Consider the following 27,376-nt stretch of genomic DNA (forward strand, 5'->3'; position numbering starts at 1 on the left):
CCCCATCTCTACTAAAAACGCAAAATTAGCTGGGCATGGTGTTGCATGCCTATAGTCCCAGCTACTCTGGAGCCTGAGGCAGGAGAATTGCTTGAACCCGGGAGTCAGAAGTTGCAGTGAGCTGAGATTGCTCCGCTGTACTCCAGCCTAGGCAAAGGAGCTAGACTCTGTCTCAAAAAGGAAAAAAAGAAAAAGAAGAAAATGAAACAGACTTACTGCTGATATGGAGAAAGTTTGAATGGTCTGGATAGAGGGTCAAACTATTCCCTTAAGCCAAAGCCTAATCCAGAGCAAGGCCCTAGCTCTTTTTCAGTTCTGTGGAGACTAAGAGAAGTGAGGAATCTGCAGAAGAAAAGTTGGAAACTAGCAGAGGTTGGTTCAGGAGGTTTAAGGAAGGAAGCCATCTCCATAACATAAAAATGCAAGGTGAAGCAGCAAGTGCTGATAGAGAAGCTGCAGCAAGTTACCCAGAAGATCCAGCTAAGATAATTGATGAAAGTGGCTACACTAACAACACAGTTTCCATGCAGATGAAACAGCCTTCTATTGGAAGAAGATGCCATCTAAGCCTTTTAATAGCCAGGAAGGAGAATTCAAAGCTTCACAGGACAGGCTGACTCTCTTGTTAGGAGCTAACGCAACTGGTGACTTTAAGTTGAAGCCAATGCTCATTTACCATTCTGGAAATCCTAGGGCCTTTAAGAGTTATGCTAAATCTCCTCTGCCTGTGCTCAATAAATGGAACAGTAAAGCCTGGATGACAGCACGTCTGTTTACAGCTTGGCTTACTGACTATTTTAGGCCCACTGTTGAGACCTACTGTTCAGAAAAGAATATTTTTTTCAAAATATTGTTGGTCATTGACAATGCAGCAAGTCACCCAAGAGCTCCAATGGAGATGTACAAGCAGATGAATGTTGTTTTCATGCCTGCAACACAATATCCATTCTGCAGCCCATGGATCAAGGAGTAATAGTGATTTTCAAGTCTTACTATTTAAAAAATAGGTTTTTATAAAGCTGTATAGCTGCCATAGATAGTGATTTCTCCAATGAATCTGGGCAAAGTCCATTGAAAACCTTCTGGAAAGGATTCACCATTGTAGATGCCATTAAGAAATTTGTGATTCATGAGAGGAAGTAAAATTATCAACGTTAACAGGAGTTTGGAGGAAGTTGATTCCAGCCCTCATGGATGACTCGGGGGGTTTAAGACTTCAGTGGAGGAAATAACTGCAGATGTGGTGGAAATAAAGAAAACTAGAATTAGAAGTGAAGCCTGAAGACGTGACTGAATTGCTGCAATCTCATGACAATACTTGATCAGACAAGGAGTTGCTTCTTATAGATGAGCAAAGGAAGTGGTTTCTCACGATGGAATCTACTCCTGGTAACCACGTTGTGAACATTGCTGAGATGACAACAAAGGACTTAGAATATCACATAAACGTAGTTGGTAGAGCAGAGGCAGAGTTTGAGAGGATTGACTCTTAATTTTGAAAGAAGGTCTAACTGTGGGTAAAATGCTATCAAACAGCATCACATGCTACAGAGAAATCTTCCGTGAAAGGAAAAGTCTGTGGCAAACTGTATTGTCTTGATTTCGGAAATTGCCACAGCCACCTCAACCTTCGGCAGCCACCACCCTGAGCACTCAGCAGCCATTAACATGGAGGCCAGATCTTCCACCAGCAGAAAGATTAGGACTTGCTGAAGGCTCAGATGACCATTAACATTTATTAGCAATACATTTTTAAATTAAGGCATGTAAACTTTTTGTGCATAATGGTATTGCACACTTAATAGGCTATAGTATAGTGTAATATATAACTTTTATATACACTGGGTCACAGAAAATTTGTGTGAGTCACTGTATTGTGATATTGGCCTTATTGTGGTGGTCTGGGACCAAGCCTGCAGTGTCTCGAGCTATACCTGTACTGGTTTCTCTGCTTTTGTATAACTGTTCATGACCAAAAAATAAAAGGGGAAAAAATCCTATGCACTGGATAATTTGTTTATGCCAGGGTAGGGTATACTTTTCAAAAGACTTTTTCCCAGGTAGAAATCTCATTTTAAAGAAAAACCAGTTAATATATTTATCTTTCGTTAGTTATGTAAATCAATTTAATGTTATCTGGATATCTTTCTTTTCTTTCTTTCTTTTTTTTTTTGAGACAGAGTCTTGCTGTGTCACCCAGGCTGGAGTGCGGTGGCACCATCTTGGCTCACTCCAAGCTCTGCCTCCCGGGTTCACACCATTCTCCTACCTCAGCCTCCAGAGTAGCTGGGACTGCAGGTGTCCGCCACCATGCCTGGCTAATTTTTTTGTATTTTTAGTAAAGACAGGGTTTCACCGTCTTAGCCAGGGTGGTCTTGATCTCCTAACCTCGTGATCTGCCCGTCTCGGCCTCCCAAAGTGTTGGGATTACAGGCGTGAGCCACCACACCCAGCCTGGATCTTTTTGAATTAAAGCAACCATATTAAAAAAGAACCCAGTACATTAACTATTTGAATCACCCCAAAGTTGCTTTCAAGTTTTCCCAGTGTGCACATGTGCATTTTTGTTTGTAATTGAATGTAAATGTTAGGGTTTTGCTTTTTGTATTTAATAGTTTTATCTTTTTTTTTTTTTTTCTTGAGATGGAGTCTCGCTCTGTTGCCCAGGCTGGAGTCCAGTGATGTGATCTCGGCTCACTGCAACTTCCCTCCGCCTCCTGGGTTCAAGCAATTCTCCTGCCTCAGCCTCCTGAGTAGCTGGGATTACAGGCGTGTACCACCACGTCCAACTAATTTTTGTGTTTTTATTAGAGACATGATTTCACCATGTTGGCCAGGCTGGTCTCGAACTCCTGACCTCAAGTGATCCATCCACCTCGGCCCCCCAAAGTGCTGGGATTACAGGCATGAGCCACCATGCCTGGCCTAATAGTTTATATCTTCATCTTAATGTTTCTTTGTGTGGGTAGAGCCCACATTCTTTTGCTTTCATGACTGTATCACATCCTATCATACAGCTGTCATATTCTGTGTTTAGTCATCCTTGTTTTGAGTAAATTTGGTTGTTTCCAACTTTTTGCTATTTTAATTTTAATAGTATTATTAGTGAGAATCCCAGCCACGGGGAATAGTTATCTCATTTACCTTCTGAAGTCTTTAGTGAAAGCTCTGTCATCATTCCTGTTTTATTGATGAGGAAACTATGCTGTCAGAGTTGAGCATTTATAAGTAGAGCTGCTGAAAACTGTGATTTCTATTTTTATATTGTTAAAAAATTTTGAGAATGTTTAATTACTTAGTAATATAGAATATGAGCTTTAATTTTATTTCCATATAATATCCAATCATTTAAAAAATTCTGCCAGTGAAAGTAAAGTAATTGAGCCCTTTATTTATTTTCAGTTTGGATGACTTTAACAATTGGATTTCTAAAGCCATAAGTTCTCGAGAAACTGATCGCCTCATCAATTCTGTAAGTTATGAGATGCATAGTGTATTGCCCAGGTGGTTTTCTAAACTTGGAATTTATAGTTTCCTATTTAATCATTATTGTCCAGTTTCATGTTTATACTGAGGAAGGCCAGGTTGTAGGTCCTGTATTCCTAATAGAGAGCAGCCCTCTCTTCAGCTGCTGGGAAGGGCTCCATCCCTTCTCTTGGTTCAGTGACGCTGGAACGTTCCGCTCTATCAGGATACCTGAGGTAGAGACATTTTTCACTCTGCAGGCAGCATTGTTGAATCAATCCAGTTAAGTAGAGAGTGTCAAAGTTAAAACAAAGAAATAAGAGACAACAATATTAAATCTATAAATGCTGATGGCCTCCTCTAATGATTTAAATATGATGTCATTACATTTTTGTTAATAAATTCAGGCTCATTTATGGGGATGTTGGCTTCTGTGCTTGTGCTAGATGCACTTATGACTAGTTTTTTTGGTGTCGTTTATCAACGTGGCCACTGGCAAACTCAGTAAAAGGCAGGAAAAGCTGATAAAGTAGAAAACCAGACCTCTAGATGGGATCTTTACAAAAGCAAATCCAAGTATTGTTTAGAAAAACCTTTTTTATTTTTTGAGACAGGATCTTACTCTGTTGACCAGGCTGGAGTTCAGTGGCGCAGTCTCGGCTTGCTGCAGCCTCAACCTCCTGGGCTCAGGTGATCTTCCCACCTCAGCTTCCTAAGTAGCTGGGACTACAGGTGTGTGCCACCACACCTGGCTAATTTTTGTATTTTTTGTAGAGACAGGGTTTCACCATGTTGCCCAGGCTGGTCTCAAACTCTTGGGCTCAAGAGATTTGCCCACCTTGGCCTCCCAAAGTGCTGAAATCACAGATGTGAGCCACTGCACCTACAGAAAAACTATTTTTTAGCTTTCTAAACTATTTTTAGATTTCTACTATATCACATTCTTTACTAAAGAAATAAAAAATTGATGCCGGTTGCGGTGACTCACGTCTGTAATCCCAGCACTTTAGGAGGCTGAGGCAGGCAGATCGTGAGGTCAGGAGTCTGAGACCAGCCTGACCAACATGATGAAACCCCATCTCTACTAAAAATACAAAAATTAGCTAGACGTGGTGGCGCATACCTGTAATCACAGTTACGCAGGAGGCTGAGGCGGGAGAATCGCTTGACTCCAGGAGGTGGAGGTTGCAGTGAGCCAAGGTCTTGCCATTGCACTCCAGGCTGGGCCGCAGAGCGAGACTCCATCTCAAAAATAAAACAAAAACAAACAAAAAAAACAAAGCAAAAAAAGAAATCAAAAAATGACAAAATGAAATTTACTCCTTAGCATTATGAGTTGTCATCTTTCTCCCTTTTTTTCTGAAGGAGCTGGGATCTCCCAGCAGGATAGACTCTCTCGATGGTGATGTTCAGCCAGCATTGTGGCGTCTGTCTGCCCTGCCACCCCGCCTCCGCAGCGTGGACACCTTCAGGGGGTATGTGGGCCTCCCTGTAGCACAGCGGGTGCAGGTAGTCACAGGACTACATAATTGTACATACACACACTTTTAGCTTGTAAGGACTTTTACGTATCTTTTACTTTCTAGGCTAGGAAGGATTTCTTGGATATTCTTTTACTTTCTAGGCGAGGAAGGATTTCTTGGATATAAAAGTAAACTCTGCAGCCTCTCCAATCTGGAAGACCACCATGATCCTCAGTGTCTGTGTTGACAGAGGAGTAGTGGATGAGGCCAGAGCCAGTGTCCACTTGGATATGCGGTCTGCTGAGCGAAGGGCATTTTTATTTGGGCAAGTCGCTGTTACTTGGGGCTACAGACTGTATCCCACGTCCAGTCAGTAGCTTGATGGCTCAGAAGATGCACTAGTCTAGCGAGGAAACACCAGCATGTGGCAGAGGGAGAGCTGATCCTGCGCTGCTAGCAGAGTGACTCGAGTGTCAGGCCCTCGTGCTAGCAAACCCATAGCCCTGGTAGAAGAACAAAGGCCAGGACTGAAATCTGAAAATAAAGTTTAAAAACTGTAGAGCTAAGAGTAAATACACAGGTATCAGCTCTTTTATTTCTACATACTGAAGCCTTCTGAACTCTAGTGACAACCCTATAACTTTGCCCCAGTCTCACCAGAGCCCTGAGTGCCCTGGCAGGTAGATTGGAAGCAGGTAGTAAGAACAATATGATCATAATGAAACTTGCTAACAATTCAGGAGTTCTCATAACGTGCCAGTCACTGTTCTAACTCGTCTTAATTTATTTCATCTCTTAGTAATCCTATGAGATATATACTTTTAATGTGCCTGATTCACATTAAAAGTAAAAGAAATTGTGCTGCTGAGTGAAGTAACTTGCCCAAGCTCACTCAGGTACCAAATAGGAAAGCCAGGGTTTGATTGCAGGCACTTGGGTTACAGAGTCTCCCAAATTAGTCTGTTGACACCTGAGGTCAGCACCCTCAGCATTCTGCACAGTTAGCCTCAAACAGTAGCACATCTGGAATCTATTACTCTGTCTTTTAGATTTCCATTGCTACTTCTGGAGATAAGATGGTCACAGATAGACAGGAACTAACATTTATTAAGTGTCTAAAATATGCTGGACACTAGTTAGCTGCTGTAAAATACGTCATTCTCCTTAAAAGTCACGTGGCTAGGGCACTTTCTTTTACAGATGAGCACACTGAGTTTACTGATGAGAACCTTGCCTGGGGTCTTACGGCTAATGACAGAAAAGGATCCAAGATTGGAATTCTGAGCTTGCTGACTCAACTGGCTGTGTGTCTTCTACTAGAGTTCTTTAACCTGAGACATCTAAATAATTAGCACAAAACTGAGTCATCGGAAATATTTTGCTATGTTTTCAAGTTATATAGTTTAAGACTGCAGTATAAACTTTGGTTAAGACATCATGTTGGCAGTGTTGGCAATGGTCCTAACTGCAGTGCATGGTCCTAATTGCAATGATTAGAAAATAATCACTTCTTGGCCTTGATGTCTCATCTTGTGTAAGAAAATGCTCGGTAGGATTGCACTGGTGCATGATTGCACCTTGTGAGTATAAATGTGTCTTCAGTTCAGCCCTTCCTTTTCACATAGCAAACCCTGAAAGGCTTCTCTTTGTTGGCTTCTTCTAGGATTGCTCTTATACTCATGGTCTTTGTCAATTATGGAGGAGGAAAATATTGGTACTTCAAACACGCGAGTTGGAATGGTAAGATATTTCCTAAAAGTAATGTTGCTTACATACGTCCTTCACAGAGCTTCAGGGCAGGAGAATCACTCAGCATTCTCCCCAGAAACTCCAGAAATGAGCCCCAGCAGCCTCCTCTGAGCCACTGAGCTCCTGCTCCCTCCTAGGGTGACCTGTAGATGATTCTGCGAACCCTTTAGTTTTGTTCCTCCTTTTGTGTGCTGTGAATCTGTAAAGCTTCACTGGAATAACAGACTCTAGAAGTTCCTGCTGTGGGACTTAGGGACTCTGCAGAATATGTTACGGATTTGGTTGTAAATGATCATGGTCATGTTCTAGATATGCCTTCTATTACAGCCACCATGCTCTTGGGGGCTCTGTCTTCTAGGACTTATGGTCCTTTTTGAGATGGCGTTGAACTAGGATTGGTCTGAGTGGTGGTGAATAATATCTGTAAGTCTGGCTTGGTAGTTGCTTTAAGAATGGATTAGTGCTTCTTAAACCTAACAAATGTGTCTACATATTTCTAGTTTGGTTCTCCCGTGTCTAGTTATGTTCATAGGAAGCGTCCCAGCCAGGCCCAGTGCTTGGTTACAGAGTCTCAAGGAAGAGTTTGTGAGTTTACTTTCTTTTTTTAAAGGCAGAGTCTTGCTTTGTAGCCCAGGCTATATTGCAGTGGTGTGATAATAGCTGACCACAGCCTCGACCTCCTGGGCTCAAGCAATCCTCCCACCTCAGCCTCCTGAGTAGCTGGGACTACAGGTGTGTGCCACCATACCTGGCTAGTTTTTTAAAACAATTTTTAGTACAGATGGTGTCTCACTCTGTTGCCCAGGCTGGTCTCAAACTCCTGGGCTCAAGCGATCCTCCCACCTTAGCCTCCCAAGGTGCTGGGATTACAGGTGTGAGCCACACCACACCCGGCCTATAGTTTTCTTTTTCTTTTTTTTTTTTGCGATGGAGTTTCACTCTTGTCACCCAGGCTGGAGTGCAATGGTACGATCTTGGCTCACTGCCACCTCTGCCTCCCAGGTTCAAGTGATTCTCCTGCCTCAGCCTCCCAAGTAGCTGGGATTACAGGTGCCCGCCACCACGCCTGGCTAATTTTTGTATTTTTAGTAGAGACGGGATTTGATCACGGTGGCCAGGCTAGTCTTGAACTCCTGACCTCAGGTGATCTGCTTGCCTCGGCCTCCCAAAGTGTTGAGATTACAGGCATGAGTCACTGTGCCTGCCCTGGGTTTACTTTCTATACCAGTGTATAATGAAGTCCACACTAGATTTAGGAGGTATTTGTATTCTAGAGTCCTTTTGCTTATGCTTTGTACTTGTTCTGCAGGGCTGACAGTGGCTGACCTCGTGTTCCCGTGGTGAGTTGCCGGTCTGCCCTCTTCTCTTCCATGGGTTGACTCCAGTCTCCTGTTTTTCAGATGGTGCTGGAGCCTGTCTCTGAGACGGGCGTGTGTTATGTGGTTAGGAAGTCCTTCCGAAAGTCCTGTTACTGGATAGTTCTCATACTTGACACAGTGCCTACACATGTGTGTATAAAAAAGTGATTTTGGGCCGGGCACGGTGGCTCACGCCTGTAATCCTAGCACTTTGGGAGGCCGAGGCAGGCAGATTACCTGAGGTCAGGAGTTCAAGACCAGCCTGGCCAACATGGTGAAACTCTGTCTCTACTAAAAATACAAAAAATTAGCCGGGTGCAGTGGCACGTGCCTGTAATCCCAGCTACTCGGGAGGCTGAGGAAGGAGAATCGCTTGAACCCGGGAGGCGGGGGTTGCGGTGAGCAGAGATCATGCCACTGCACTCCAGCCTGGGCGACAGAGTGAGACTTCATCTCAAAAAAAAAGAAAAAAAGAAAAAAAGTGATTTTGTAGGGAATATTTTGTTAGTGTAGATATGGTATGCCAGATCCTGAAACCTTGTAGGAAATTATAAATTCTGAACATGTAGTTCAGTTCCATTAATCCTGAAAATACTTATAAAATCCTATTTCCTAAAGAATTACAGTATATTGGTATCAGTGAATGCTAATAAATATGTAGGTGGGCAATGATAGTCATAAACTAAAATTTAAAATAACAATTGAGTAACTCAATTTTGTCTCTGATCATTCGTGGCTTCTTATTCTTGTGAAGGGACATTGCCTATGTGATGTGGAATTTCTGTCTTTGCTATGGTGTATTGAGTGACATTGCTCCCTCATTAGCAGGTAGTACCAGCCTTATTATTGTTATTTTTTATTTCAAATTTTAAATTTTTGTGGGTACATAGTTTATATATTATGGTAAACATGAGATATTTTGATGCAGGCATACAATGTATAATAATCACATCAGGGTAAGTAGGGTACCCACCCCCTCAGGCATTTACCATTTTGTGATAATCCAATTATAATTTTTTAGTTATTTTTAAATGTACAGTAAATTATTGTTGACTGTAGTCACCCTGTTGTGCTATCAAATACTTGATCTTATTCATTCCATCCAGCTATATTTTTATACTCATTAACCATCCCCCCTCCTTCCCTCCCCACTACCCTTCCCTTCTGGTGTCCATCCTTCTGTCGCCCTGAGTTCAGTTGTTTTAATTTTTAGCTCCACAAATAATTGGAACATGTGAAGTGTGTCTTCACATGGCTTATTTCACTTAACATAATGTCCTCCAGTTCCATCCATGCTGTTGCACATGACAGGATCTCATTGTTTTTTATGGCTGAATAGTACTTCATTGTGTATATGCACCACATTTTCTTTCTAAGTGTCTGTTGATGGACGCTTAGTCTGCTTCCAGATCTTGGCTATTGTGAATAGTGCTGCAATAAAGATGGGAGTATCTCTTCAATATACTGATTTCCTTTCTTTTGCATATCTACCCAGCAGTGGGATTGCTGGATCATACGGTACCTCTATTTTTAGTTTTTGAGGAACCTCTAACCTATTGTCCATGGTGATTGTACTAATTTACATTCCCACCAACAGTGTACAGGGGTTCCCTTTTCCCCACCTCCTCACCAGCATTGGTTATTGCTGTCTTTTGGATAAAAACCATTTTAACTGGGGTAAGATGACATCTCATTGTAGCTTTGACTTGCATTTCTCTGATGATCAATGATGTTGAGCACCGTTTCATATTCCTGTTTGCCATTTGGATGTCTTCTTTTGAGAAATGTCTGTTCAGATCTTTTGTCCTCTTTTTTTTTTTTTTTTTTTTTTGAGATGAAGTCTTGCTCTGTAGCCCAGGTGGGAGTGCGGTGGCATGATCTTGGTTCATCGCAACCTCTGCCTCCTGGGTTCCAGCGATTCTCCTGCCTCAGCCTCCAGAGTAGCTGGGATTACAGGTGCGCGCCACCACACCTGGCTATTTTTTTGTATTTTTAGTAGAGACGAGGTTTCACCACGTTGGCCAGGCTGGTCTTGAACTCCTGACCTCAGGTAATCTGCCCGCCTTGGCCTCCCAAAGTGCTAGGGTTACAGGCGTGAGCCACTGAGCCCGGTCTTTTAATCCATTTTTAATTGGATTATTAGATTTTTTTCCCTATAGGGTTGTTTGAGCTCCTTATATGTTCTGGCTATTAATCGCTTGTCTGATGGGGAGTTTGCAAATATTTTCTCCCATTCCAGGGGTTGTCTCTTCACTTTGTTAATTATCTTTTCTGTGTGGAAGCTTTTTACTTGATATGATCCCATTTGTCCATTTTTGCTTTGGTTACTTGTGCTGTGTGGTGTGTTAATCAAGAAATCTTCACTTAGTCCAGTGTGCTGGAGTGTTTCCCCAATGTTTTCTCTTAGTAGTTTCATAGTTTGAGGTCTTAAGTTTAAGTCTTTAATCCATTTTGATTTGATTTTTTTTTATATGGTGAGAGATAGGGGTATAGGTTCATTCTTCTGCATATGAATATCCAGTTTTCCAGCATCATTTTTTTGAAGAGACTGTCCTTTCTCCAATGTGTGTTCTTGGCACTTTTGTCAAAAATGAGTTCACTGTAGCTATATGGATTTAGCTCTGAGTTCTCTATTCTGTCCCACTATCTATGTGTCTGTTTTTATGCCACTACCATGCTGTTTTTGTTTCTATAGCTCTGTGGTATAATTTAAAGTCAGGTAATGTGATTCTTCCAGTTTTGTTCTTCTTGCTCAGGATAACTTTGGCTACGCTGGGTCTTTTGTGGTTCCATATAAATTTCAGCATTGTTTTTTTCTATTTCAGTGAAGAATGTTACTGGTATTTTGATAGGGATTGCATTGAGTCTGTAGATTGCTTTAGGTGGTGTGAACATTTTAACAATATTAATTTTTCTAATGTAGGAACATGGAATTTCTTTCCATTTTTTGGTGCCCTCTTCAGTTTCTTTCATCAGTGGTTTATAGTTTTCATTGTAGAAATCCTTCTCTTCTTTGGTTACGTTAATTTTGAGGTACTTTATTTTATTTGTGGCTATTGGAAATGGAATTCCTTTCCTGATTTCTTTTTTCAGATTGTTTTCTGTTGGCATATAGAAATGCTACTGATTGTTGCGTGTTGATTTTGTATCCTGCAGCTTTACTGAATTTGTTGATCAGTTCTAATAGTTTTCTGGTGGAGTCTAGGTTTTTCCACATATAAGATCATGTTATCTGCAAACAAGGACACTTCGACTTCCTCCTTTCCAACTTGGATGCACTTTATTTGTTTCTCTTGTCTGACTGCTCTATTTTTGTACTTATTATTAGTGCCATGTTGAATAACAGTGGTGAAAAGTAGGCATCCTTGTCGTGTTCCAGATCTTGGAGGAAAGGCTTTCAGTTTTTCCCAGAGACACCAAGGAATGCAGCAAGAGCAAACTTTCATCTCTGTGATCCCTTGCCAAGTAATTAGAAAAATCAGTATTCTAACTTTTTTTTTTTTTTTTTAAAAGAGATAATTTAGGGCCGGGCGCGGTGGCTCACGCCTGTAATCCCAGCACTTTGGGAGGCCGAGGCGGGCGGATCACGAGGTCAGGAGATCAAGACCATCCTGGCTAAGACGGTGAAACCCCGTCTCTACTAAAAATACAAAAAATTAACTGGGCGTGGTGGCGGGCGCCTGTAGTCCCAGCTACTCGGGAGGCTGAGGCGGGAGAATGGCGTGAACCCAGGAGGTGGAGTTTGCAGTGAGCCGAGATCGTGCCACTGCACTCCAGTCTGGGCAACAGAGCGAGACTATGTCTCAAAAAAAAAAAAAAAAAGATAATTTAATATGGTCAAAGAAAAGAAAGGAAACGTGTATGACTCAGACTAAATGGAGAGAGAAAAAGTAAGCTTTCATTTTTCTTTCAGGCGCAGAAGGGTGTATAGAAATAATTGAAATGTCTGTTTTTCAAGGGCTTTGAGTGTGTGCTAGTGAATGTCTAGTTATTTGAAGACATTATTGTGGCATCGAATCATCATTTCTTTTTGATAATGAAATGGGAGGGTTGTCCTTGGAAATTCCATTTAATATTAAAGAAATTTTCTCCTAAGACAGGACTTGAAGGTGCACTATCAAAAACCTTCCATCCCCATGGGGCTATATTCTGAGCTCTCTTCCTCTACTGTTAGCTCAGTATTATTTCAGTAATTGGCTACTTTAAACAAATTATGGTTGCTTCTCTTTTATAGCATATTATAAAATGTTATTGATATATAGACAAAAAAATTGGAAATGGCCACCTGTTAATAACTGGATTCTTTTTAGGTTTGTATTTATTATGGGATCTTCCATTTTTCTATCAATGACTTCTATACTGCAACGGGGATGTTCAAAATTCAGATTGCTAGGGAAGATTGCATGGAGGAGTTTCCTGTTAATCTGCATAGGAATTATCATTGTGAATCCCAATTATTGCCTTGGCCCATGTAAGTACTTTTTCCCTCTGTTATATATATTCAGGTTGAAATACGGAAACTATATGTTGTAATTTGAGAGAAATGCAATTCCTCCATCTCAGATGCCTGCAAATAGGGTAATCATTAGGAAAGTATATCCAATGGTTGTCTAACTGTGAGCATTATTATTATTATTTTTGAATTTTAGACCTAGGAGGAGCCTCTGAGACTACTCAAACCCTTCTCTTGTACAAAGGAAAAGTCTGAGGCCAAGAGCGATTGAAGGTTTTCTCTGGATTATCTGAGTGTAGTGAGAGGCACAGCAAGGACCAGACCAGGCCGCCTTGGTCTCCAACTTTGCCCCCTGCTAATGTGATTTCATCAGCTTTCAGTAGTGTGCGGCAGTTCACGAATCCACCTTCGCCGGCACTTGTATGGCAGCTGGGTTTCTGGAAGGAGTAATATCTTTGTCATTAGTTTAGTGGTGTGCAGGGACAGCAGAGCTGAGGGAAGGCTTGTGAGCCTTCTGCTTTGAACGAGTATCAGAGTCAGGAGGGCACTAGTCACTGTCCTCAAGGGCCTTGCAACTGTCATTAGCAGAAGAGGACACAAACATCTAGACCATGGCCAAATGGAGCCCTCAGGCAATATGTACTTTAATAGGCACTAGCAAGAGGTGGAGGTCACTTCCAGATGGTGTTTCATATGAATGTGGACTTGGTGGATCTCCAAAAAGGGAGCCACTGCTTCCAGTAGGATTCATTTTAGGGTTTGTTGTCAGGTCTGTTCTTCTGGTCATACGGTCGGGTAGCAGCTAGGGCAGGGAGGGTCAGTCAGTGGCGTTCTTGTGGTGATACAGCTGGGTAGTGGATAGGGCAGGGAGAGTGGCTTGTGTTGGGCCTGCAAGGTCCTAGTGGACGTTCGGGTTGATTGCAAATTCCTAATAGGAAAGAGCCAGGGTCAGGCGCAGGCCTGGCTTTATCCCCACACCTGAGTAAGATGCTTTGGTTCTTATCCCAGTCTCTCACCTGGCCAGCTTCCTGTTTTGAGTTTGAGCCATGTCCCTGACTGACCCTCCTTGTATTAAGAGGGATTGGCCTGTTTTTGGAAGCTGGGCTGAGCCCATGTCTCTTGACCATATATATTTCCATGTCCAAGAGCTTAAAAAAGACTTACTTAGATGCAATATAGGTATGTCTTCCCCTTTAGGAAACAAATAATGTTGTCCTGGGATGAGTTGAGAAGTCCTGGCTAACACTTGACCTAACTTGTGTCTTTTGCAGTGTCTTGGGACAAGGTGCGCATTCCTGGTGTGCTGCAGCGCTTGGGAGTGACATACTTTGTGGTTGCTGTGTTGGAGCTCCTCTTTGCTAAACCTGTGCCTGAACATTGTGCCTCGGTGAGAAACCATGTTTTAATTAAGAAAAACTTTTTTTAAATTAAAAAAAAATGTACTGTGTAGTGATACGGTCTCACTATGTTGTCCAGACTGGTCTCTCACTCCTGGCTTCAAGTGATCCTCCTGCCTTGGCCACCCAAAGCACGGGGATTACAGGTGTGAGCCACCATGCCTGGCCAGAAACTGTGTTCTTGTTGTTGTTGTTCTTGTTGTTGTTGATACAGGGTCTTGCTGTGTTGCCCAGGCTGGGGTGCAGTGGTGTGATCTTGGCTCACTGAAGCCTCAACGTCCCAGGCTCAAGCGATCCTCCCTCCTCAGTCTCCTAATTAGCTGGGACTACAGGAGTGCACCACCATGCCTGGCTAATTTTCTTTATTTTTTTGTAGAGACAAGGTCTCACTGTGTTGCCCAGGCTGGTTTCAAACTCCTGGACTCTGGTGATCTTCCTGCCTCGGCCTCATAAATTGCTGGTATTACAGGTGTGAGCCACCATGCCCAGCCAAAACAGTGTTTTTTAAAAAAAAGGAGAACAAAGGGGGATATGGTTTTTAGAACTTCTAAAATTTCTGCGTGCAATACTGTAGATCTGCTAATCAAATACATTCTGATTTTCACTTTCATTAGTTATTTTTAATCTTTATGTCAATTTTTTTATTGTAAAATACACGACATGAGATCTATCCTCTTAACAAATTTGTCAGCAGACAGTGATCACATGCATTCTTTTTTCCTCTTATTTTTAGTTGATATGTAATAATTGTACATATTTATGAGGCCCAGAGTAATATTTTGATACCTGTGTATCATACAGTGTGTAATGATCAAATCAGGGTAATTAGCATATTCATCACCTCAAACAGTTATTATCATTTCTTTGTGTCAGGAACATGCACAATCCTCTCTGTTAGTTTCAAATGCATTCTGTTTTATTTACTTCTTGGAGACAGGGTCTCACTCTGTTACCCAGGCTGGAGTGCAGGGGCACGATCTCAACTCACTGTTGCCTTAACCTTCCAGGCTCAAGTGATTCTCCTGCCTCAGCCTCCTGAGGAGCTGGGACTATAGGCATGCACTACCATGCCCAGTTAATGATTGTATTTATCACAGAGACAAGGTTTCACCATGTTGCCCAGGGCTGGCCTTGAACTCCTGGGCTCAAGTCATTTACCCGCCTCAGCCTCCCAAAATGCTAGGACTACAGGTGTGAGTCACCATGCCTGGCCTCATTTTTTTTTTTTTTTTTGAGAGGGAGTCTCGCTCTGTCCCCCAGGCTGGAGTGCAGTGGCGCGATCTGGGCTCACTGCAAGCTCCGCCTCCTGGGTTCACGCCATTCTCCTGTCTCAGCCTCCCGAGTAGCTGGGACCACAGGCGCCCACCACCACTCCCAGCTAATATATTTTTTTAATTATACTTTTAAGTTCTAGGGTATATGTGCACAACGTGCAGGTTTGTTACATAGGTATACATGTGCCATGTTGGTTTGCTGCACCGGTTAACTCGTCATTTACATTACGTATATCTCCTAATGCTATACCTCCCCCTTCCCCCTGCCCCACAACAGGCCCCGGGGTGTGATGTTCCCCACCCTGTGTCCAAGTGTTCCCATCGTTCAATTCCCACCTATGAGTGAGAACATGTAGTGTTTGATTTTCTGTCCTTGTGATAGTTTGCTCAGAATGATGGTTTCCAGCTTCATCCATGTCCCTACAAAGGACATGAACTCATCCTTTTTTATGGCTGCATAGTATTCCATGGTGTATATGTGCCACATTTTCTTAATCCAGTCTATCATTGAAGGGCATTTGGGTTGGTTCCAAGTCTTTGCTATTGTGAATAGTGCCGCAATAAACATACGTGTGCATGTGTCTTTATAGCAGCATGATTTATAATCCTTTGGGTATATACCCAGTAATGGGATGGCTGGGTCAAATGGTATTTCTAGTTCTACATCCCTGAGGAATCGCCACACCGACTTCCACAATGATTGAATTAGTTTACAGTCCCACCAACAGTGTAAAAGTGTTCCTATTTCTCCACATCCTCTCTAGCACCTGTTGTTTCCTGACTTTTGAATGATGGCCATTCTAACTGGTGTGAGATGGTATCTCATTGTGGTTTTGATTTGCATTTCTCTGATGGCCAGTGATGATGAGCATTTTTTCATGTATCTGTTGGCTGCATAAACGTCTTCTTTTGAGAAGTGTCTGTTCATATCCTTCGCCCAATTTTTGATGGGGTTGTTTGATTTCTTCTTGTAAATTTGTTTAAGTTCTTTGTAGATTCTGGATATTAGCCCTTTGTCAGATGGGTAGGTTGTAAAAATTTTCTCCCATTCTGTAGGTTGCCTGTTCACTCCGATGGTAGTTTCTTTTGCTGTGCAGAAGCTCTTTAGTTTAATTAGATCCCATTTGTCAATTTTGGCTTTTGTTGCTATTGCTTTTGGTGTTTTAGTCATGAAGTCCTTGCCCATGCCTATGTCCTGAATGGTATTGCCTAAGTTTTCTTCTAGGGTTTTTATGGTTTTAGGTCTAACATTTAAGTGTTTAATCCATCTTGAATTAATTTTTGTATAAGATGTAAGGAAGGGATCCAGTTTCAGCTTTCTACATATGGCTAGCCAGTTTTCCCAGCACCATTTATTAAATAAGGAATCCTTTCCCCATTTCTTGTTTTTGTCAGGTTTGTCAAAGATCAGATGGTTGTAGATGTGTGGTATTATTTCTGAGGGCTCTGTTCTGTTCCATTTGTCTAGATCTCTGTTTTAGTACCAGTACCATGCTGTTTTGGTTACTGTAGCCTTGTAGTATAGTTTGAAGCCAGGTGGCGTGATGCCTCCAGCTTTGTTCTTGTGGCTTAGGATTGTCTTGGCAATGCGGGCTCGTTTTTGGTTCCATATGAACTTTAAAGTAGTTTTTTCCAATTCTGTGAAGAAAGTCATTGGTAGCTTGATGGGGATGGCATTGAATCTATAAATTCCCTTGGGCCGTATGGCCATTTTCATGAGATTGATTCTTTCTACCCATAAGCATGGAATGTTTTTCCATTTGTTTGTGCCCTCTTTTATTTCATTGAGCAGTGGTTTGTAGTTCTCCTTGAGAAGGTCCTTGACATCCCCTGTAAGCTGGATTCCTAGGTATTTTATTCTCTTTGAAGCAGTTGTGAATGGGAGTTCACTCATGATTTGGCTGTTTGTCTGTTATTGGTGTATAGGAATGCTTGTGATTTTTGCACATTGATTTTGTATCCTGAGACTTTGCTGAAGTTGCTAATCAGCTTAAGGAAATTTTGGGCTGAGATGATGGGGTTTTCTAGATATACAATCATGTCATCTGCAAACAGGGACAATTTGACTTCCTCTTTTCCTAATTGAATACCCTTTATTTCTTTCTCCTGCCTGATTGCCCTGGCCAGAACTTCCAACACTATGTTGAATAGGAGTGGTGAGAGAGGGCATCCCTGTCTTGTGCCAGTTTTCAAAGGGAATGCTTCCACTTTTTGCTCATTCAGTATGATATTGGCTGTGGGTTTGTCATAAGTAGCTCTTATTATTTTGAGATAGGTCCCATCAATACCTAGTTTATTCAGAGTTTTTAGCATGAAGGGCTGTTGAATTTTTTCAAAGGCCTTTTCTGCATCTATTGAGATAATCACGTGGTTTTTGTTTTTGGTTCTGTTTATATCATGGATTACCTTTATTGATTTGCGTATGTTGAACCAGCCTTGCATCCCAGAATGAAGCCGACTTGATCGTGGTGGATAAGCTTTTTGATGTGCTGCTGGATTCGGTTTGCCAGTATTTTGTTGAGGATCTTTGCATCAATGTTCATCAAGGATATTGATCTGAAATTGTCTTTTCTTATTGTGTCTCTGCTAGGCTTTGGTATCAGGATGATGCTGGCCTCATAAAATGAGTTAGGGAGGATTCCCTCTTTTTCTATTGATTGGAATAGTTTCAGAAGGAATGGTACCAGCTCCTCTTTGTATCTCTGGTAGAATTCGGTTGTGAATCCATCTGGTCCTGGAGTTTTTTTGTTGGTAAGCTATTGATTATTGCCTCAATTTCAGACCTGTTATTGTTCTATTCAGGGATTCAACTTCTTTCTGGTTTAGTCTTGGGAGGGTGTATGTGTCCAGGAATTTATCCATTTCTTCTAGATTGTCTAGTTTATTTGAGTAGAAGTGTTTATAGTATTCTCTGATTGTAGTTTGTATTTCTGTGGATTGTAGTTTGTATTCGGTGGTGATATCACCTTTATCATTTTTTATTGCGTCTATTTGATTCTTCTCCCTTTTCTTCTTTATTAGTCTTGCTAGCGGTTTATCAATTTTGTTGATCTTTTCAAAAAACCAGCTCCTGGATTCATTGATTTTTTTGAAGGGTTTTTTGTGTCTCTATTTCCTTCAGTTCTGCTCTGATCTTAGTTATTTCTTGCCTTCTGCTAGCTTTTGAATGTGTTTGCTCTTGCTTCTCTAGTTCTTTTAATGGTGATGTTAGTGTGTCAGTTTTAGATCTTTCCTGCTTTCTCTTGTGGACATTTAGTGCTATAAATTTCCCTCTACACACTGCTTTAAATGTGTCCCAGAGATTCTGGTATGTTGTGTCTTTGTTCTCATTGATTTCCAAGAACATCTTTATTTCTGCCTTCATTCTGTTATGTACCCAGTAGTCATTCAGGAGCGGGTTGTTCAGTTTCCATGTAGTTGAGCAGTTTTGAGAGAGTTTCTTAATCCTGAGTTCTAATTTGATTGCACTGTGGTCTGAGAGACAGTTTGTTGTAATTTCTATTCTTTTACATTTGCTGAGGAGTGCTTTACTTCCAACTCTGTGGTCAATTTTGGAATAAGTGAGATGTGGTGCTGAGAAGAATGTATATTCTGTTGATTTGGGATGGAGAGTTCTGTAGGTATCTATTAGATCTGCTTGGTGCAGAGCTGAGTTCAATTCCTCGTTAACTTTCTGTCTCATTGATCTAATGTTGACAGTGGAGTGTTAAAGTCTCCCGTTATTATTGTGTGGGAGTCTGAGTCTCTTTGTAGGTCTCTAAGGACTTGCTCTATGAATCTGGGTGCTCCTGTATTGGGTGCATATATATTTAGGATAGTTAGTTCTTCTTGTTGAATTGATCCCTTTACCATTATGTAATGGCCTTCTTTGTCTCTTTTGATCTTTGTTGGTTTAAAGTCTGTTTTATCAGAGACTAGGATTGCAACCCCTGCCTTTTTTTGTTTTCCATTTGCCTGGTAGATCTTCCTCCATCCCTTTATTTTGAGCCTATGTGTGTCTTTGCACGTGAGATGGGTCTCCTGAATACAGCACACTGATGGGTCTTGAGTCTTTATCCAATTTGCCAGTCTGTGTCTTTTAATTGGAGCATTTAGCCCATTTACATTTAAGGTTAATATCATTATGTGTGAATTTGATCCTGTCATTATGACGTTAGCTGGTTATTTTGCACTTTAGTTGATGCAGTTTCTTCCTAGCATTGATGGTCTTTGCAATTTGGCATGTTTTTGCAGTGGCTGGTACCGTTTGTTCCTTTCCATGTTTAGTGCTTCCTTCAGGAGCTCTTTTAGGGCAGGCCTGGTGGTGACAAAATCTCTCAGCATTTGCTTGTCTGTAAAGTATTTTATTTCTCGTTCACTTATGAAACTTAGTTTGGCTGGATATGAAATTCTGGGTTGAAAATTCTTTTCTTTAAGAATGTTGAATATTGGCCCCCACTCTCTTCTGGCTTGTAGAGTTTCTGCTGAGGGATCAGCTGTTAGTCTGATGGGCTTCCCTTTATGGGTAACCTGACCTTTCTCTCTGGCTGCCCTTAACATTTTTTCCTTCATTTCAACTTTGGTGAATCTGATAATTATGTGTCCTGGAGTTGCTCTTCTTGAGGAGTATCTTCGTGGCGTTCTCTGTATTTCCTGAATTTGAATGTTGGCCTGCCTTGCTAGGTTGCGGAAGTTCTCCTAGATAATATCCTGAAGAGTTTTTTCCAACTTTGTTCTGTTCTGCCGTCACTTTCAGGTACACCAATCAGACACAGATTTGATCTTTTCATATAGTCCCATATTTCTTGGAGGCTTTGTTCATTTCTTTTTACTCTTTTTTCTCCAAACTTCTTTTCTCGCTTCATTTCATTCATTTGACCTTCAATCACTGATACCCTTTCTTCCACTTGATCAAATTGGCTACTGAAGCTTGTGCATGCGTCACGTATTTCTTGTGCCACAGTTTTCAGCTCCAACAGGTCATTTAAGGTCTTCTCTACACTGTTGATTCTAGTTACCCATTTGTCTAATCTTTTCTCAAGGTTTTTAGCTTCTTTGCGATGGGTTCAAACATCCTCCTTTAGCTCGGAGAAGTTTGTTATTACCATTCGTCTGAAGCCTTCTTCTCTCAACTCATCAAAGTCATTCTCCAACCAGGTTTGTTCCATTGCTGGCGAGGTGCTGCGTTCCTTTGGAGGAGAAGAGGTGCTCTGATTTTTAGAATTTTCAGCTTTTCTGCTCTGTTTTCTCCCCATCTTTGTGGTTTTATCTACCTTTGGTCTTTGATGATGGTGACGTACAGATGGGATTTTGGTGTGGATGTCCTTTTTGTTTGTTAGTTTTCCTTCTAACAGTCAGGACCCTCAGCTGCAGGTCTGTTGGAGTTTGCTGGAGGTCCACTCCAGAACCTGTTTGCCTGGGTATCACCAGTGGAGGCTGCAGAATGGCAAATGTTGCTGCCAGATCCTTCCCCTGGAAGCTTCGCCTCAGAGGAGCACCCAGCTGTATGGGGTGTCAGTCGGCCCCTATTGGGAGGTGTCTCCCGGTTAGGCTACTCAGGGGTCAGGGACCCACTTGAGGAGGCAGTCTGTCTGTTCTCAGATCTCTGTGCTGGGAGAACCACTACTCTCTTCAAAGCTGTCAGACAGGGATGTTTAAGTCTGCAGAAGTTTCTGCTGCCTTTTGTTCAGCTATGCCCTGCCCCCAGAGGTGGCATCTACAGAGGCAGGCAGGCCTTCTTGAACTGTGGTGGGCTCCACTCAGTTCAAGCTCCCCACCTGCTTTGTTTACCTACTCAAGCCTCAGCAATGGCGGATGCCCCTCCCCCAGCCTCGCTGCCACCTTGCAGTTTGATCTCAGACTGCTGTGCTAGCAATGAGTAAGGCTCTGTGGGTGTGGGACCCTCCAAGCCAGGTGTGTGATATAATCTCCTGGTGTGCTGTTTGCTAAGACCGTTGGAAAAGCGCAGTATTAGGGTAGGAGTGTCCCGATTTTCCAGGTACCGTCTGTCACAGCTTCCCTTGGCTAGGAAAGGGAATTCTGTGACCCCTTGCGCTTCCCGGGGTGAGGCGATGCCCCACCCTGCTCCGTGGGCTGTACCCACTGTCCGACAAACCCCAGTGAGATGAACCTGGTACCTCAGTTGGAATGCAGAAATCATCTGTCTTCTGCGTCGCTCACACTGGGAGCTGTATACTGGAGCTGTTCGTATTCGGCCATCTTGGAACCTCCTCCATGCCCAGCTAATTTTTTGTATTTTTTAGTAGAGATGGAGTTTCACTGTATTAGTCAGGATGGTCTCGATCTCCTGACCTCGTGATCTGCCTGCCTCGGCCTCCCAAAGTGCTGGGAGTACAGGCGTGAGCCACCGCGCCTGGCCGCCTGGCCCCATTCTTTTTGGTATTAAATAATACCACCAGCATCCAGTTTGCTGGTTCAGTCTCTTGGGGCATTATTGCGATTTTTTCAATTTCCTTGTAGCGTAACATATATATGTGTAAAATTCATGTAACATTTTGGTATCTATTCAAATGCTGTAAAGTTCAATTTTGAGGATAATCCCCAGGTAGGGCATGGGAAAGTGATGGTATTGTGCTTGGCTATTTGCATTGCTTCTTTATCAGAAGCATGTCTGAGTCCCATCTCATTTGTGATTACTTCCTCTCTTACTATAAATTGCTAGGTGGAGTTCACTCAGGTGACTCAGGTGACAGTTACTTCTTTCCAGCACCTACCATTAGTGACAAAAATTCCGATGGAAATGTTTAAAATCTTCCATTTGGGGTCCTATTCAACAATCAGTTAATAAAGCTGTGTTGTCTTCTAGCTTCTTTCAAGATACGTAACTAGCAAGTTCATCACTGAATCCCACATTCTCTGGGTGCTTCCTACAATGTTAGTTATCTAGTTTGGGGGGTGTTTTAGTCACTGTTACTCTTTCCCCCCTGCCCTTGTCATTAATGTGTCCTCTGGCTGTGGATTTCCTTAAGGTGAAGGAGAGGCGAGACGTGCCTGAGTGGGCACGGAGCTTGCTTAGCCATGGATATCAAAGCTGCCATTTTCAGCCCTTCTGTGGGACCTGAGGGTCTGTGGAGGTGCATCCTGGGCCATCACCGTAGGGTCAGGGGTTCAGTGGGACACTAAGAATAGGTGGGCTGCACACTTTCTTCCTTCAACCACACAGATCCAGAAGTTTGAATTTCGTTATTTTACTTAAATATTTTATTTTTAAATTTTAAATCACAGGTATATTGATGTATAATTTACGTACCATAAAACTCCCATGCTGAAAGTGTACAATTTGATGATATTTGCTCTATTCAGAGTTGCGCAGCTGTCACCAGTCTGTAATTCTGGAAGGTTTTCCTTACCCCATGAAGAACCCTGCACTCACCGCCCGTCGCTCCCCACATCACAACTCCCCCCGCCCCAGGCAACCCCAGCCTACTTGCTGTCTCTACACATGTACCTGCTCTAGACAGTCCCTGTACGTGAAGTCACATAACATGTGGCCTTTTGTGTCTGGATGCTTCCACTTAGCTTATTTTTTGAGGTTCATCCATGTTGCATATGTCAGCACTTCCTTCCAAAATTGCTGAATTAGATTCCGCTGTAGGGATACACCACATTTTGCTCACCCATTTATTAGTCGGTGAACATTTGACTTGTATCCCCTTTTTTGCTGTTGTGAACAATGCTCCTGTGTGTATGTGTACAAGTTTTTGTGTGAACATATGTTTTCAGTTCTCTTGGGTATAGGAATATAATTTTCTGCTGATTTCTTTTGAATGGGTGTTTTACTGTGAGATTTCATGGAGAGGGAACATCTGGAGAACCTAAAACGTAGTCAGTAAGTTTTTGTATTACTGCCAAAAAGGCCAAGAAAAGAGTCACCGGGAATTTCCTAAAGACATGTGCTTAGTTCCCTTCTATTTGCATTTAGTTCACGCGTGTTTTATTTTTCTGTCCCCACTCAGGAGAGGAGCTGCCTTTCTCTTCGAGACATCACGTCCAGCTGGCCCCAGTGGCTGCTCATCCTGGTGCTGGAAGGCCTGTGGCTGGGCCTGACATTCCTCCTGCCAGTCCCTGGGTGCCCTACGTAAGCGAACCCCTGGGGGTCATCCCTTGTGCATGTCCTGTTCTGCCCAGTCAGAGGCTCTGGGCTTTCACAAGTCTCTAGTCAGAGGAATTCTCTTTCTCTCTTCCTTCTCCTTTGAGGCCTGCTTTGCATGGGGAGAGGAGATTGGCACGTGTCCAGAGTGATTTCCCTGTGAGTGGTGTGAGGGTCAGCTTGAATAGAAATCGGGCCTCCCACCTTCATAGTGTGGGAGCAGTTTGTCAGTGAGCGTGCATGAGCCAGAAGGACATTTTAGCTGGCTCATGTTTGGGGATTTCTGAATTGGGCTGCATACACAGCCAGTATAAACCATGTGTTTTTTATTTTTATTTTTGGAGATGGAATCTTGCTCTGTCGCCCAGGCTGGAGTGCAGTGGCATGAACTTGGCTCACTGCAACCTCTGCCTCCCAGGTTTAAGCAGTTCTCCTGCATTAGCCTCCCGAGGAGCTGGGATTACAGGTGCACACCACCATGCCTGGCTAATTTTTGTATTTTAATAGAGACAGGGTTTCACCATGTTGGCCAGGCTGGTCTCAAATTCCTGACCTCAGGTGATCTGCCCGCCTCGGCCTCCCAAAGTGCTGGGATTATAGGCATGAGCCAGCATGCCCCTTGTCCCTCTGTTTGCCCTTCTGAGGTCTTGTCATTTACATATGCTTTTCGCCTTCCTAGTGGTTATCTTGGTCCTGGGGGCATTGGAGATTTTGGCAAGTATCCAAATTGCACTGGAGGAGCTGCGGGCTACATCGACCGCCTGCTGCTGGGAGACGATCACCTTTACCAGCACCCGTCTTCTGCTGTGAGTGAGACTCGAGTTCGCTTAGAACTGGCACTCAGGCTTTCAGAAGTGAAGGAAAGTAGAAAGAGCCAGCAAACCTTAAACCATGCGCATTTACGAAAACACACTGAGAACTGATGCTTATTTGAAAAGTCAGCTAACTTAATGACTTTAGGGATCACTGTAAGGCAGTGTGTAAACATTATTTTGGATTTTAAAGTGAGAATGTGGAGCTGGGCACAGTGGCTTGCACCTGCATTCCCAGCTACTCGGGAGGCTGAGGTGAGAGGATTGCTTGAGCCCAGGAATCCGAGACCAGCCTGTGCAATAGTGAGACCCTGTCTCTGTAAGGAAAAAAAAAACAACAAGTGAGAATGCATGGTGTAAATGATCATAGCACAGTGCTTTTCTGTACGTCTCAGGTCAGCTTTCCTGGCAGCAGACCCTGAGACAGGGTCACGTGCAGGAAGTTGATCAGGCAGTCCTTGTGGGGGAATGAAGGAGGCAGGACCGCGCAGAGGGAGAAGTTGACCTGCACTGTAGCCCCAACAAAGGCCCCAGCCAATCTCGGGGGCACCGGGGTGGTGCTGCAGAGTTGTTCTGAATTGAGGCAAAGGATTGGGCCCTTCCTACCCCTGGATGGTGCGGAAGGCCCCCTGCAAAGGGCTGATCCGTGGAGAGGCAGCTCTCTTTAGTCAAGGGCAGATCCAGAAGAGGCACCTGTCTGAGAGCTGTGGTCATGAATACTTCCAGCAGCTGGAGGAATGAAGGCTTCCATGCTGAAAGGGTTGGAGGACTCTGGGGGTGCGTGACAGCACCTATTACACTGTTCATTTCCAGATTTCTATAATTTCTGCAGTAACATTTATTTTATAATAAAAAAAGAAACATATTTAAAAATGTTATTTGCCTTAAAAGAAGATAGGAAGCTGTTGATACTACAGTAGGGTTGACCAAAAGAATAAATCTGGAAATTAGGAAGGTACTGTGCATTGCATTTGAAGCTGGTCAGGGAGGTGTCATGTCACAAGGCGTGGGGCCAGTGCTGTTTGCTGCCCCCGCTGCAATCACAGTGGCTGCTGGACTGTGGCTTGTCCCTGGGCGTCTCTGTTCCCTGCTGAGTGTCCACACTGCACACTTTCTTAGCCAGAAGCATTCTGCCTGTTATCCCTATAAGTTGGCAATGAATTTCTGCAGCAGAAACAGAAAACCATGGCATACTGGAGTGTATTCAGGTTTGTATTTGGTCTAGGAGCTGTTTGTGTGTGTTTTCGGGTCAGTGAGTGAGTGCTGCCTTCTGCTTCTGTTTGTTAAGGTGCTTTACCACACCGAGGTGGCCTATGACCCTGAGGGCATCCTGGGCACCATCAACTCCATTGTGATGGCCTTTTTAGGAGTTCAGGTATTTGTTCATTTCATTAGGTTACTTTTTCTGACAATTTATGGTATTTTATTCACTCATTTAAAAACCATTTCATTAAAATAATTGGAAGCATATTCTCTCCTGTGCTATGGGTCTAATATATTCTGTTATCTTTGACAGATTGTGCAGAATCAAAAGTTACTGAAATTCAGCACATTCAAGTAATTAGATATAATTCTTATATTCTCAAAAAAATTCTTATTTATATGGCTTATCTTAGCACGGTAGTTTCTGGATAAAAGGTTTCCCTTGCCAAGGGAAACCCATGCAGTGGCCCATGCCCATAACTCCATCATTTTGGGAAGCCAAGGCAGGAGGATTGCTTGAGTCCGGGGCTTTGAGACCAGCCTGGGTAACATAGTGAGACCCTGTCTCTACAAGAAATTAAAAATATTAGCCAGGCATGATGGCACACACCTGTAGTCCCAGCTACTTGGGAGCTGAGGTAGGAGTATGGCTTGAACCAAGGAGGTTGAGGCTTCAGTGAGCCTTGATTGCACCACTGCACTCCTGCCTGGGCAACAGAGTGAGACCCTGTCTCAAAAAAGAAAAAAAGGTTTTCCTGAGGGAGCGTGCAGAGTGTGTGGGTGTCGGTAACATTGGGAAGTCACTGTGTCATTTGTCACACTTCTTTCATGTACACTCATATTAGTCTGTGTGTCCTGACCTAACAAAATACCCGAGACTGGGTAATTCATAAAGAACAGTAACACTGCAGGTTCATTTGTCTGGTGAGGGTCTGGTCTCTCCTTCCAAGGTGGCAACTTGATTGGGGCATGTCCTTCATGGGGGACAAATGCCATGTCCTCACACGGTGTCCCCACCAGCTGGTGAAAGGGCAGAGACAGGACTTACTGCCTCAAGCCCTTTTCTAAGGCCATTCATGAGGGTGGAGCCCTCACGATGCAGTCACCTCCCAAGGCCATACCTTCTCATACTGTCACCTTGGTGATTAGGTTTCAACATAGGAAATTTGGAGGGGCAGACATTCAAACCACAGTGCACTGTCATGGCTTCAGAGCATGAAAATTTATACTAAAGTCAATACAGGTTATTCTTGATTTATCTCACCTGCCTTTTGTTAAAGTTCTGAGCAGTGTCTAGATTTCAGTCCCCAAAGTTCTCCTTGTTAGTGTTTGAAACTACTGTTTGAGGGGAGCTAACCAGAGGGGAAAAGACTTTTGGAAAGCATTGCCGGCAGAATTTCTGTGGTGATAAAAATATTTCTTCTCCAGGAATGCATAAAGAAGCACAGATGTCTAACTGAACCCAGAATGATGCAATGGGGTCTCAGGACAAAATGTATCCACTATAGCCCCAGCTCCTAGAACAACGCCTAATTTAAAGTCAGGGTTCAATAAATATTTGTTGAATGGAAGAATGAATGATTTCTAAATTTCTAGGAAATAGAATCCACTTTGCTCAGCTTGGGTCAGGTGTTCACAACCTAGTTCAATCAGTTTTGGCCAGAGGCAGAATTATATAGGGCCCTGGTGGGAGGAGAGGATGTGTTTCTCAGAGAAGGAAGGAACACTGTGACTGAGAAGACGCCTCAAAAGGTGAAAAAGAAGCAATGCCTACCTTGCCTCGATGGAGGGCTGAGTCCCCTTTCGAGTGTAACAACATGGCCCTGTTAGGGAAAGTGTCATAAAATTGGGACAAGGTAGAGATGGTTGAACAGAAAAGTCATCTTGATCATATTTTGCCTTTATACTTTTGAATATTAGAACAAATGAAATATTCTGAAAAGATGAAGAGATCACTTCTTTGTTTATGGAAGTAACCAACTCTGTTGAAAGTGTCGTGGATGTGTGTGTTTGTGTTTTGCCCAGTAGGGACAATGTTGTTAGGGGATGCCATGGTGTGAATGCCTGTTTCCCCCCCAAATTCATATGCTGAAATCTTGCCCCTGCAAGGTGA

At 42.9% G+C, this 27,376-nt stretch overlaps 1 protein-coding gene across 5 annotated transcripts in view; it reads left to right on the plus strand.

Annotated features, from left to right (window-relative positions):
• The window catches only part of HGSNAT (heparan-alpha-glucosaminide N-acetyltransferase), a 60,395-nt gene that overhangs the window by 25,814 nt on the left and 7,205 nt on the right, over positions 1–27,376 (plus strand). For 2 of the 5 annotated variants that reach the window (XM_055296128.2, XM_055296129.2), the window contains exons 6-14: positions 3,403–3,472; positions 4,831–4,940; positions 6,592–6,668; positions 7,987–8,017; positions 12,346–12,506; positions 13,760–13,875; positions 23,115–23,236; positions 23,928–24,054; positions 25,349–25,435. In XM_055296128.2, the coding sequence (XP_055152103.1) occupies positions 3,403–3,472; positions 4,831–4,940; positions 6,592–6,668; positions 7,987–8,017; positions 12,346–12,506; positions 13,760–13,875; positions 23,115–23,236; positions 23,928–24,054; positions 25,349–25,435 (901 nt within the window). Of the gene's footprint in view, positions 1–3,402; positions 3,473–4,830; positions 4,975–6,591; positions 6,669–7,986; positions 8,018–12,345; positions 12,507–13,759; positions 13,876–23,114; positions 23,237–23,927; positions 24,055–25,348; positions 25,436–27,376 lie in introns of those variants that run through there. The other 3 variants (XM_063610970.1, XM_063610971.1, XM_055296130.2) reach the window with 3 other exon arrangements.

Source organism: Symphalangus syndactylus, chromosome 10, assembly GCF_028878055.3.
Source record: "Symphalangus syndactylus isolate Jambi chromosome 10, NHGRI_mSymSyn1-v2.1_pri, whole genome shotgun sequence".
In the NCBI taxonomy this organism is placed as follows: domain Eukaryota; kingdom Metazoa; phylum Chordata; class Mammalia; order Primates; family Hylobatidae; genus Symphalangus; species Symphalangus syndactylus.